A 13,060-nucleotide genomic window follows, 5' to 3' on the forward strand; every position below is an offset into this window, starting at 1 on the left:
ATTATTGTGTGGGTTTATGATCAATTATTATTCTTTAATTTTGTGGCAAGTTTACGCTTGGCTTCATTTCAATTTAACGATATATGGCAACATTTCCATTTACATTTTTATTGATATATTTTCACGGGGAGGTTACAATGTCACATACCATTTTCGTTCAGTTATAGGAGTCACTGTCATAAACTGGTACATTCCCTATTAGGAGGGTTGACTGTGGTGCTCCATGGACAAGCTGCATTGTCAGCTCCATGGACAAGCTGCATTGTCAACTTAGAAGACACCTTTGAAGACTTCTTAGAAGAGAACCTAACAACGAATACCCAAAATAATGCCCATAACATTGGCTCATGTAGAGCACACAGGTGTCTGCTGTGTGCATAGTGTGAAGCAGGAGATTTGAAAGTGACCAATTTATTTTACATCCACTTTATCTGCTGAGTCCCGTTTACAACATGTATAAGCCAGTAATATGAATTGTGAGAAACCCTTTGTAATAATTATTGGTACCTTCGTAGTATGTAAATTCCTTTCTCTGTAAGGACAAATAGTAAATGTCACTAAGGAGTAACAGAAGACACATAAAATTAGGACACACATTAAATAGATTTTCTGAGTTTGACTTAACATAAACAACACAGAGTGCCGATTTAAAAATACAGTAGTAATCACATCCATGGTAAATATTTTCCACATCCCTGATCATTACAATTTAAAGCACATTTATTGTACTACTATTATTTGTAAGAATCTGCATTGTATAAATAATTGACTGATCGAATTTTTTCTCAACAAAATATATACTCTATAAAGCACTGTACAGCAAAGAGCAGAAGGTACACATCATCATCATCATCATCATCATCATCATCATCATCATCATCATCATCATCCATTCCCATATGAAGTGAGAGAAAAGACTCATATCTTATTCTCATTGTCCCTGTGGAAGATACATGATGCAGGCAGCAGAATTTTTCCTGCACTACTTGGCATTCTCGTTCCCTAAATTTACCCAGCAGGGTTTTATGAGAGGAGTGTTACCTTTCTTCTAATAATTTCCTTTTAAATTCCCTGTATATCTTTGTTACAGATCCCTAGGGGCTGTGCTAACCTGGTATGATCCTAGCAGTATATCTCTGAATTTATTCAGTATCTGCTGTCAGGTCGAGTTGATAAGGACTCCCAGACCCAGGGCAGTACAGAAGAACTGGTCATTCTAGTATCCTGCATGCAGGTTTCCTTTACAGATGCACTGTGTATTCCCAGAACATGGACAACAAGTATGTCTTCCATTTCCCTTCCCTACTGCAGGTGTCACATGACTATCTCACTTTATGTTGCTTCATAGTGTTATCCCAGATATTTAACTGATTAGAGGGGTGCTGTACGTTTACCACTAATCTTGTTGTTTCATACTATTCATTTCTTTCCCTTCATTATATTTAATAAAAAAGTGAAAGTTCTCTTCAAGACACGCTGCAATTCATCATCATCACCCAGCAGTAATCATTCCTGTAGACAACAGCATATGATCAGTGAACAGTCTGATACCACCACCAATCTAATCAGATAAATACTTTACGTATATTGAGAACAATGTCAGTCTTGGCATGTTATTCCTGGTGCTACTTTTGTTTCTTTTGAACATTTTCATTCTAGTTCTATTGGACATTAACTCTTCTTCAAATGCTGATGTGGAAACCTGACCATACATGTACACCTCCATCACTATTTCCAAGATACTGCATTTGAAAAAAGTGAGTTGTGTTTCACACAAAGATTTTTATTGAACCCATGCTGATTCTTTGAGAGACATTTCTGTTACTCTAAAAATAACAGTGTTCGAGCTTAGAATAAACTTGTAGATCCTTCAACCGATGGACATCAGGGACATTGGTTTGTAACTATTTACATTCATCCAATTGTGCATTTCATGATCAGGGAAGATGTGCAGTTATGTCCAGTCACACATGACTTTTCACCACAGTAGGGTTCTTCTTTCTACATGCAACAGCCTACATACTACTATTTTGTCCACTGCACATTTGTGGTTCCATTTTTAAGTACTGCTACATTAAAAATTCAGTACTGTGATCTCACATTATCTTGAGTGCTGAAAATTTAAAAAACGGTATGGGGGAAACTCTATCTTCGTGATAGTTGTCTTGCCTTTCCAAAGAGGAGTTATAATTACTGCCTACAATGGACTACCTCATAATTAATTTCACCACCAAGAAATACATAATGTAACATAGCATTTATAATAGCCATAACAATGGTGTTTTACACAAACTGAGGTCTTCATCAAAAGTGAACCATCAATATGTTATTTTGCATGTTTATTATTAACAATCCTTAAAACTACTGAAATATACTTTAATTTCTACAAACTGTAGAAACTGGAACCATCTCATTCTTTTGTAACAGTGTGGAATGAACATTAGGCATAGCAATAAGTTTGAAGATTTAATGACAATCACTTACATCAGCTAGACTGCCTTGGTCAACACCAGCTATTATGACTGGTCCATCACCTCTGACACTGAAGCCAAAGCCTTCACCACCAAGCCTCTGCAACTGAACAGAACGTGGTGCTGTCCAGTGATGTTTGGCAGAGAAAATGGCAACAGGACCCAAACCACGGAACAGGTCTTCCACTCGGTGTTGCGAGAAGTCTGGAGGTGTCAAGGATAGTTGAAACTTTGTAGATGCTAGAACCAGAAAGTAATGTTACAACAAAGTTAATTTCCCCATCACCAAAATTTTGTTTGGTCAAGACATAATAATTACAATTACTCTGTGCACAGAAAAACAGTAACATACAAAGTCAATAACTTACGCAGAATGTGAGGTGGTTCTAGAAGCTCCCGGAAATCATCTTCTTCTTCAGCAGTAGTGTATGCTTCAAGTGCATTCTGGTGACTTATTTTTAGAACAACTGAAAGGGCTGCCTTCCCACGTAACTCTCTGCACATACGGAACAACCTCTGACTCTCCTCGTGAAGAAGTAATGCCTCACGCAAATGAGCTCGACCTATAAAAATATCAGTGGGTTGTACAGCTTTTCATCTTATAAAAATATTAAAAATGTTTGCAAATTTTATGATAATATTATCTAGCTTCAAACAAGAGAAAATCAATAACTTATATTCCTTAACAGGAAGATACAATTAGACTAAGTACGACATAGAAAGAGGCATTTAAGTAATCATTCTTTCACACCCCAAACGCTATTGGAACAGAAAGCAGCCCACACAAGTGGTACAATGGGAACTACCTTTTGTCATGCACTTCTAAGTTATCTGCAGAATATGCATGTATTTGTAACTTCCATATCTCATTATTCTAAGCTCCATTTCTGCAAAAGGGGCAAAGCATACGTAATAGTGGCAAATGGAAGCAGTACTGTGTAACTCAATACTGATTTTTTTTCTGCAGTATTTCTGAGTGTCAAATTTAATTTACTTCAAAATTTACTAAAATCGTGCAACTGCTCAACTATGATGAAATAAAAGGTGTTAAATCACATGAGCACTGGCAAATTGAAAAGCTTTAACGGAAGACGTAATTTTGTCAAGACTATATCATTTGGAAAGTTTAACCGAGAGGAATGTTAAGGAAACAGAGAGACTGAATGGCTGGCTACTAATTGCTTTCAAGATGTGAAATACCTAATTTTGCTGACAGACGTGCTTAAAGTAAAAAACTGTTATCCTAGGTTCAGAACTAGGGGTTTCACCTCCTGAAGGTAAATATTGGTCAGCCATTTTTCTATCCTGCTGATTTTTACATAATCATTTGAAGGTGAAAACTATGTCAGCAACAAACAGTTCAGAACACTATTTAGTTGATCAAATGGTAAAACCGAACATTCCAAACAGTACAACAAAGACCAAGATAAAAGTTATGTTTCACAAAATACAAAACTTGATGCTCCCTGATGAACCCAATATTTCTGCCAAATACTACTGAAACAATAACAATATTTGTATTATAAAATAGTCTTTACCAAGTAGTTTTCTTTCCGCATCATCCTGTGGAAGTCTTATGTCTAGTTGTGTCCTCGTGTCACCTTCTGCATGCAAAAACTGGAGAGTCTCGCGTGTGCGAGCACCTATAGAGTCAAGTTTCTGGCTCAGGACGCCTTTTGCTGCATGAAAATGTGATAGAGCACAATAGTGTTCTCTTTTCACAAGAATTAGCGAGACCCAGGAGTACGGAACATAGTCCTTGACAGGTGGACACGATATCAGCGAGTGGACTTTGCCATAGACATCTGACACCTGAAATGACGAAAATCCAGTATTAATAGTGGACTACGTACAATGAAGAAATGAATCTGACTGAAAAGCTGTGTATATTGTTGGAAGTAGTACAGCAAATTTCATACATACACAATCTGAATGAAGAACACACTATTACCAATCAATAACATCGAAACAGAAATTTATGAACACTTAAACTTTGAGCACAATCATGGTAAACATTATTTCAACTGTATCATGTCTACAAAAGACGTGATAACCGGGTGCAGATCCAGAGCTCAATTCTGGTAGGTGTCAGAGTTTGATTTAAGACCATTTTCAAAATGAGTTTTATTCTTGGCATATTTGCTGGGGGGTGGGGGGGGGGTGGGGGAGGAACACCTACTCCACAGGTTTTTGATTGTTGTTCTTTTCTAGGACACTTTCACTGCAGATCATCCATGTCAATAGTGACAGCCGGCACCACCACCACCACCACCACCACCACCACCACCTCCTCCTCCTCCTCCTCCTCCCAATATCACTTAGCATTATTCCCATTTGAATTTACTACCAGTGCCTAGGACTTTGACAATACCAATAATAACAAAATATATTAATATAATACTAGCAAATTAGTAATTTGCTGATGTCACTGCTTAGTAAATTTCTATAGCATAACTTGAAATAAACTGGATTTCAGAGAAATATATCATTTGAAAACTATTCATATCAAAATCAGAGAAATACTTGCGTCAATGCAACTGATTAAGATCTCTTAAAGCAATAAACTTTCACAAGTCTGAAAATGTCCTAAATTACATGATATAAAAAGCGTAACTGGTGGAATGCTTTTTGTTTCCATCAACTCCATGTTTCTGTCATGTTTTTTCTTCATTAGTACAATGTCTCTGCTTTTCTATTTTGCTTATTCAAGTTTCTTGGAAGGAAGACCCTGTTACATTTGTTATAGGCAACACATATTGTTAGTCTGAACAGGCACATTCAGCTGGCTAGAGTGTTTTCTGTAACTGGTCAGGCTGTAATCCCATCCACACGGACTAATTCCCAGCAAATAATTAGAATGTACATTTCCTTTGCATTTTGAAGACTATTAGTTTTCATATTATTCTTCATAAGTTTAAAAATATAAATTGTTCTTTGAAGGGGGTCATGACTCTATCCTTGGATCCACACCTGGTGATAACTTTGTACAAGGTAACGTGTCACAGATAAAACAGGTTTCTAGGTAGGCTTTTAACTTACCTGTGCTGCTTCTTGGGAGAGGTCAAGGCAAACATCTATATCTCTACGATCTCTTGACTGGAGCTCAAGCTTCTCAAATAAGCATTCACGAGCCTGAGCCTGCAAATTAATTACATTATACAAATATATATCACATTACTTCATTATTTTTACAAAATATTTCAATACTATAAATGCATTCACAAAGTGCACACTGATCCATTAGCAGCAAGAATACTTTCCTTGTATATTGCACAACAGCAAAGAAATAAGGTACTATTAGGGTATTTCCTTATCTTAAATGCAAAATGAACTGTATTATATTCAGTAGACTACGTGATTTTCTTTGGTACATCAGTTTTCTACATAAAAACTAAAGCTCCACACTGTGAAGTCTTGCAATTTTAGTACTAAATAGGCAATACAAAAATAAGCTGTTCACACGTTTCTGCATTTCTACATGCATACTTCAAAATATATTTACAAGAGGAATTTTTACTTTGGAGTGTGAATGTGCATTGATTTGAAACTTGCTGGCATATTAAAACCGTATTCCAGACTGGGACTCAGTTTTCATCTGCCAGGAAGACTCAAATTACTATTCAGAAATCAGATAAATGTAATGTCTCCTCATCAGCTATTTCATTTCCACTTCTCGATAAAGTCTTCCTCTACTCTTCTCCGTAAATTACAGCAATCAGTAATATACAATCATGTTGCCCTTGCAGATCTCCCAGTGTCATTGACTGGCTGTGTGCCCTGACCCCCTCTATTTCATTTTCACTGCACCCATAACTGTGTCTTCCGCTTGACAGTTCCCAACATCCACCCTTCACTTTGAAAACTTACTTTGTGTTACTTCTGGAATGTCAGAAATTTCATCCTCAACATCTAAATTTCCGATTCATCTACAGAAGTAGACAAATGTTCAAAGAAATCTTCAAAATTCTTGTACAATTTCTCACGGTTGTTGGTTACTGTGTCATTTGTCACCCAACTGATGAAATATGATCTATATGCTATATAATTTCTGTTTTGTTTTGTTCCTGTTGTTCTTGTTTGCAATTGTTTCTATGACAAAATTTCTATTGAATCATCTTATATTTTTGGAAAGATACTGTAAATTCTAGGAGTTCAAGATTAAACATATTTGCCCGACTGTATTTCTAAGTATTATATTACGGTCACTATTGGTTGGTAATCAGTCAGCAATTTTCCTCTTTTAACTTCATACTTCAGTTTATATGTCCCGAAAATAGACTAAGGTAGTGTTCATACAGTACACATATCAACTTACCAGCATGAGTTGTACCAACATATCAAGCATTTCAGGACCCAAATCCATGCTGGGAGCATTAGTAAAATTCTCATGGATGTAGCGGAATGTGCCAGCTGCCCTCAAAAAGCTGTCAACGGCACTGTCTAAGCCTTTGGATGTGAGCCTGTCCTGCTTGGCACCTATCTGTGTATATATAGCCCCAATGTTGAACAGTACACATGCCTTCTCGAATGCCACCGTCCTCTGGCAGCTGGGCACTCCCGTCAAGGAATCGTACCTGAAGTGAACATATTAGAAGTTACATTTAAATTATAGTATATGTGTGTTTATACAGAGAATTCATGTAATTAACTTACTGCACAATCAACCACAACTGCTTGTCTAATATAAAATATATAAACATAAGCTTCAGAAAAATTGTATCACCAATGACTGAAGGTTAATATTCATGCTCTCCAAATGGGAGTGCCAAATGTGAATTCTGCCTCAACAGTTGAGGTGTAACATAATTAGCCTTGAAATTGTTCAGTTTGATGTCACAGCAATGTCTGACTAGAAACTATAATTGTGAGTATTTACAAGGATAAAACTCTACTCTAATATTTTGAAAAGATGCTATGGAAGTTCCCAAATGTGCAACAGTTTACAGTGTTTATCATGCGAGTAAACCAATGCAAATGTTCCTGTGGTTTGAATCATTAAAAACAGAGGAGAGTACTCAAAGAATAAACTGAACACTGGCCGTCTTCTGTAGCTCTCAAAAAGATAATAATGTGGAAAAATTCTAGTCGAACAACTATTCATTGGACAAAAATAATTATTGCATCGATCACTGTTTTTAGTGACGCCATTCTAGCTTAGGAATATTAATAAAATACTGAATCAAAGACTAGTAATGGAATGAGTTAAAGGTAACAACTCACTTTACAGTAAAGGCATTCAATGATATGTAGCCACGTAAACAAGAACTGGGATATGATATTTCATTCTGCAGACCCCACAAATGTAACACAACATAAAATATAAATTGTAGCTATGCGTATTTTCTAATCTGTGTTACAAATAATACAAAGTACACTACCTGAATGAAAAATTTTATACCATTTCTTGTTTTTGTGGCTGTCTAATACTTACACCGTTTAGCATGAGGACAGAAACGTTGGATTCTGAAGACTCAAATTTAATCCAGAATGAGATTTTCACTCTGCAGCGGAGTGTGCGCTAATATGAAACTTCCTGGCAGATTAAACCTGTGTGCCCGACCGAGACTCAAACTCGGGACCTTTGCCTTTCGCGGGCAAGTGGTCTACCATCTGAGCTACCGAAGCACGACTCACGCCCGGTCCTCACAGCTTTACTTCTGCCAGTATCTCGTCTCCTACCTTCCAAACTTTACAGAAGTTCTCCTGCAAAACTTGCAGCACTTCTGTAAAGTTTGGAAGGTAGGAGACGAGATACTGGCAGAAGTAAAGCTGTGAAGACCGGGCGTGAGTCGTGCTTCGGTAGCTCAGATGGTAGAGCACTTGCCCGCGAAAGGCAAAGGTCCCGAGTTCGAGTCTCGGTCGAGCACACAGTTTTAATCTGCCAGGAAGTTTCACTCAAATTTAATGTTTATTTTATATTGCTATCAGACAGATATTCATCCACCCTTTTCTCTCCTCATATACAGCACTTTTTATCCACATCTATTGGCATTAGTGGTTTATAAGGCAATAATGTAACATTCTTGCTTACAATGGCTGCACCTTTTATTATTTTTAGTAGTTAATGTAACAGAAATTTGTAAAATAAGGCTTACTTCTCTAAATACAAGTATATTACATTGCAATATAAAAGGGGAGCTATACCATTCGAAGTATATACCCAGACTTCTGTCTGGTGGGAAGAATCGCCTCTCCACGAAGTACAGCTGATTGTAATACTGGAATAAAAGAGCTACACCAGAGCTGTCACGGAGAGGTGTCCGCATTGCCTGCGGGAAAATAACAGTCGTTTTATTCCAAACTTAAAATATTTATTAAAAAAGAAAAAATTCAAAATTGTAACATAAATGTAAATTTGTCAGAGATATTATAACAAATAGTCATACACACCTGTCGAATGTCCATAAATTCTGCAATGGCATCTTCATATTGACAACCATCTTCACTATAGTGTTCCAAGATGAAGTCCTGTAACATAGTTTAAAAGAAAAATACTCGAGGCAGTATTCTGAAAGAAAGTTTTTGTACATTGCATTGTTTCGGTAAAAATATGTGATTTACATTAAAAATTGCAGTATAGTACCAACTCTATGAAACAGATAAGAACAATGAGGAGGAAGAGAAGGCAGTAATGATTTATGTATTTGATTCATTTTCAAGTGATGATGAGAACTGAAGTACATATTCCTACTAAGCTGCGCCAGTTTGCAGTAAGAACTCTGAAGCAGTTAAATCATGCACAAAAAAAACTAAAGACAAATATTTTGCAAGTCCAGTAGAAGGTAATTCATAAGCATCTTTGTGGTTTCAGACAATGACTGCGCAAAAACTACATAACAGAGGGAAATGCAACTCATCCCAACAGACACAGAATTTTTTCGAAGTTTCGATTCAGAATACTTGCTGTGGTGTAGTTGCAATGGAGGGGAGAGGTGTCACAACATGTAGAAAAGACAAACAGATTTCCAAACGTGAGCTGCTGTCCTGCCTTCCTAGGCGGTTTGTGTCAAACTCCAGTGAATTGCACACACGTGTATTTCCTATTTTCACACATCCATCTTATGAAACCCTGCAGGTACTTATGAACAATCCAGAATTTATACGTATGTTTGAAAATACATTCTGCTTAGGTTATTGAGAATATTTGAAGTCTCGGAAACTTTGTCATATATAACATGGTTTGAGACCGTGGCCACTATATAAAATAAATTGTTGATTGTGTACGGCAACCAGCCACAAATTGGTTTTGGGTTACTTTATTCAGAAAAGTATTGTCACCAGTTTTGAATTTTTTACAGTTCATGATCAGACAGTTTTTTTTCATGCTTTCATCAATACATATTATACATTGGTTTCCTGTGAGTTGGATAAACAATAATTTACCAACTAAAAACATGTAACCAAAATGGTTTTGTGTTGGAACCAACTTATGTGAAATATCCGTCTGGCACATTTGTGTTAGCAGTTTTCTTGCAATGAAACACATTCTCAAGAACGTTTGTATTTTCAGTCACAAACATTGCACTGCATTGTAAACCACTTTTGTTCGTCCACAAAATTAATTTGCAATGTGCACCACATGTTTTGATTTATAGTATACAAAAACAAAGAAATTAATATATAATCTGTATTGATGAATGCATGAAAAAACCATTTGATGACAAACTGTAAAAAATTCGAAACTGGTGATGGTACTTTTTGAATAAAGTAACTTAAAACCAGTTTGTGGCTAGTTTCTGTACACTATTAACAATTTATTTTTAAGTCTTCTAAGGTGAAATAAAAAAACTTCCAATTAACATTTATCAAATTAACCATTAATCTACTGATAGGAATGCCGTGTACCTCATTTATCTGTAAATCACGTTAACTCTATCATTCAGGGACGCAATCTGGGCATATGTTGCACCTGCTGTATCATAAGGGACCATTGGTAACTGTCTGCTTGCATCAGGATAGGGGCGTTTAAATTGACTCGCTCGCTACGAGTGGTAGGCTGAAGTAAAGTCGCTCGTGTGAAAGGGGTTTTAGAAGAAATTGTTTAGCAAAAACTCAATACTACAATTCCATTTCATGTTTGCCCTGAGAACATTAACAGCTTCCTCCTGAAGCCACGAAGCTTCCGTCGAGACCGAGCACACCCTTTCCGTGAGCGAGCTAGATGGAGGATGGGCCGCGTGTGCCATAGCGAATTGTATTCCAACCGCGTCTGCTTCACCTGCCAAGAGAAGTGTTACGCAAGGTGGTTCATCGGCTTTCACAGGTCGCTGGCCAGTTGGCCCCAACTTTTCTCTCTGCTGCGCAACTCGTCGCTGCTACGTTGTGGTTATAACAGCCAGAACACCGACATTTATCGGGAACAAACTCTCGGACAGCCAATGTGGCTAGCTTTAAAGCACGACGGCAACTGTGACATAATCTTTCCGTAATGGATTCGAGTTTCTTTTCTAATATTTCACCACACATTTGTGCCGCTACAACGAATCATTATTCTTTAGAAAGGAATAATAACAATAATAGGGTTACATCCATTGCGAGATGTAATCTACGTATAGTATAAGAAATCGTGGTGAAATTAACCCTTATTTATTGATACATTAATGCTTGCATCGCAGTGAAGTCAAACCAAACTTTTATCCATTTTGTCTAATGTACGCTGCATTTGCGATACACGCATGAATGTATCCATAAATGAATGTTCATTTCGTGAAAATTCCTTACTAAATGTCGATTGCATCTCGTCACGGATGTAACACTACGATTATTGCTATTATTGTTCGTTTCCGAGGAAACACGATTCACCGTAGAGATAAAAGTGGTAGATGGATGACTGGGGGGGGGGGGGGGGGCGGCGGAGACAAAACTCTGTAGTACAGGCCGCTTCTAATCTACCACCTTAGCCGGTTTCGCTAACTCCATTACTACACAGCTGATGCTATCGTGCTATTCAACACTCGTAAAACTTCGAACCTCAATTTGTCAAGGAGCCTTCATACTAGATGAGCAGTAATTATTTTATTAATGTACGTACAACCGTACGAAATACCAACAAGATCAGTGAACCGCTAAGTCTATGCTTCCCTTTCAATTCAGCAAAAGAAATGTCACTGATTTATGAAACATACGCTCCGTTGTTTAGTCATATTCTCAAGTTACATATTTTCAAAGCTCTATCAGTCTGTAGTCAGCGTAAAAGAGCGACTTCTTGTCTTACTGAGAGGAAAAATAAAACAGCACACAGCAGAATTTTTACACAATAGTGTAAAAATGAGGGAACTGAAAATTATGAAGTTCGTCACCATCGCACGACAATTTCTTATTCAGTCATTATGGTCCGAATTTGCATCGCGAAACTAGCAAAGTCGTCACATTCAGTAAAATAACCTTCGAATGCCATGTCATGCGCAGTCCGAGGATCGAATAGTTCTAAGCAAGGAGACCCGGGCTCAAGTACCGGCCGTAGCACAAATTTTAATTTATTTCTTCAGATCCCATCATTTTCGCAGATATGGAGGTGAGAAGCAACTGTATCGAGGAAATTTTAATTATAAGATCTATAGTTCTCAATCACTTCCTGTTCTCGAAAACCGAGGTGGCGCATTCGAGTGCCACATTCGAGAACGTTGTCCTACTTTTCTCGTTGCGGATCGGACTCACGTCGGTAGCGCTAAACCCTGCGTATTTTATATCTGCATTAATACAACCCCACAAAATGTTGCTACGAATTGTTCCTCGAATCTTCAAAACCGATTATGAAAATTCAAGCGAATAAAACATATGTGATGATCACCTCCACTTCTGTGGAGGCTACATGGATTCGTAGCAAATAATACCATGGGAGTTTCTTCCCTACATTTTGTGACCAGTTACGGATATGTAACAATTTTCTCTAGATTGTTTCAAAAAGTCGATCCCACCGCTGGAAACCGCTCCTCTTAAGAACGAGTGACCTGACAAACTGAAAGAAAGCTATACAAATGACGAGGCTGATGCAAAACTTTTTAAGCTGTTTAACAACTAACACACCGTACACACGAATAGTTCGTGGGTATAAAGCTCATATCCATCCCGAACACTGCATCAAGTCAATGTTCAGTATATGGTGAACATTTCTTACTCGTCACTCCAGGTTTAATGGATCGAATCTTTCTTCGTACCAATGTGGGTCGATAGCCACTGTAGACGAGTATTCATCGTGGCCAACGGCCTTGTCGCAGTGGTAATACCGCTTTGTGTCACATCACCGTAGTTAAGCGCTGTCGAATTTTGTTAGAATTTGGATAGGTAACCGTCTGACTATATCGAGCGCTGTTGGCAAGCGGAGTGCACTCAGCCCTTGTGAGGCAAACTGAAGAGCTACTTGAATGAGAAATAGCGGCTCTGGCCACGAAAACTGACAACGGCACGGAAGCAGTGTGCTGACCACATGCTCCTCCATATTCGCATTCAGTGATGCGTATCAGTTGAGGATGACACGGCGGTCGGTCGGTACCGTTGGGCCTTTCGAGGCCTGTTCGAACAGAGTATTTACCGTAAGACGCAAAATTTACCTAGTAGCAAGTCACGTGGTGGAAATGGTCTTTCGTTCT

The 13,060-nt window shown here is 37.8% G+C and overlaps 1 protein-coding gene across 3 annotated transcripts in view; it reads right to left on the reverse strand.

Moving 5' to 3' along the window:
- Positions 1 to 13,060, reverse strand: part of LOC126194732 (rhophilin-2) — a 484,380-nt gene that overhangs the window by 5,714 nt on the left and 465,606 nt on the right. For all 3 annotated transcript variants that reach the window (XM_049932984.1, XM_049932987.1, XM_049932986.1), the window contains 7 exons: positions 8,862 to 8,939; positions 8,616 to 8,740; positions 6,787 to 7,045; positions 5,511 to 5,609; positions 4,010 to 4,283; positions 2,840 to 3,034; positions 2,485 to 2,711 (listed from right to left, as the gene is read on the reverse strand). In XM_049932984.1, the coding sequence (XP_049788941.1) occupies positions 2,485 to 2,711; positions 2,840 to 3,034; positions 4,010 to 4,283; positions 5,511 to 5,609; positions 6,787 to 7,045; positions 8,616 to 8,740; positions 8,862 to 8,939 (1,257 nt within the window). The remainder of the gene's footprint in view (positions 1 to 2,484; positions 2,712 to 2,839; positions 3,035 to 4,009; positions 4,284 to 5,510; positions 5,610 to 6,786; positions 7,046 to 8,615; positions 8,741 to 8,861; positions 8,940 to 13,060) is intronic.

Source organism: Schistocerca nitens, chromosome 7, assembly GCF_023898315.1.
Source record: "Schistocerca nitens isolate TAMUIC-IGC-003100 chromosome 7, iqSchNite1.1, whole genome shotgun sequence".
NCBI lineage: Eukaryota > Metazoa > Arthropoda > Insecta > Orthoptera > Acrididae > Schistocerca > Schistocerca nitens.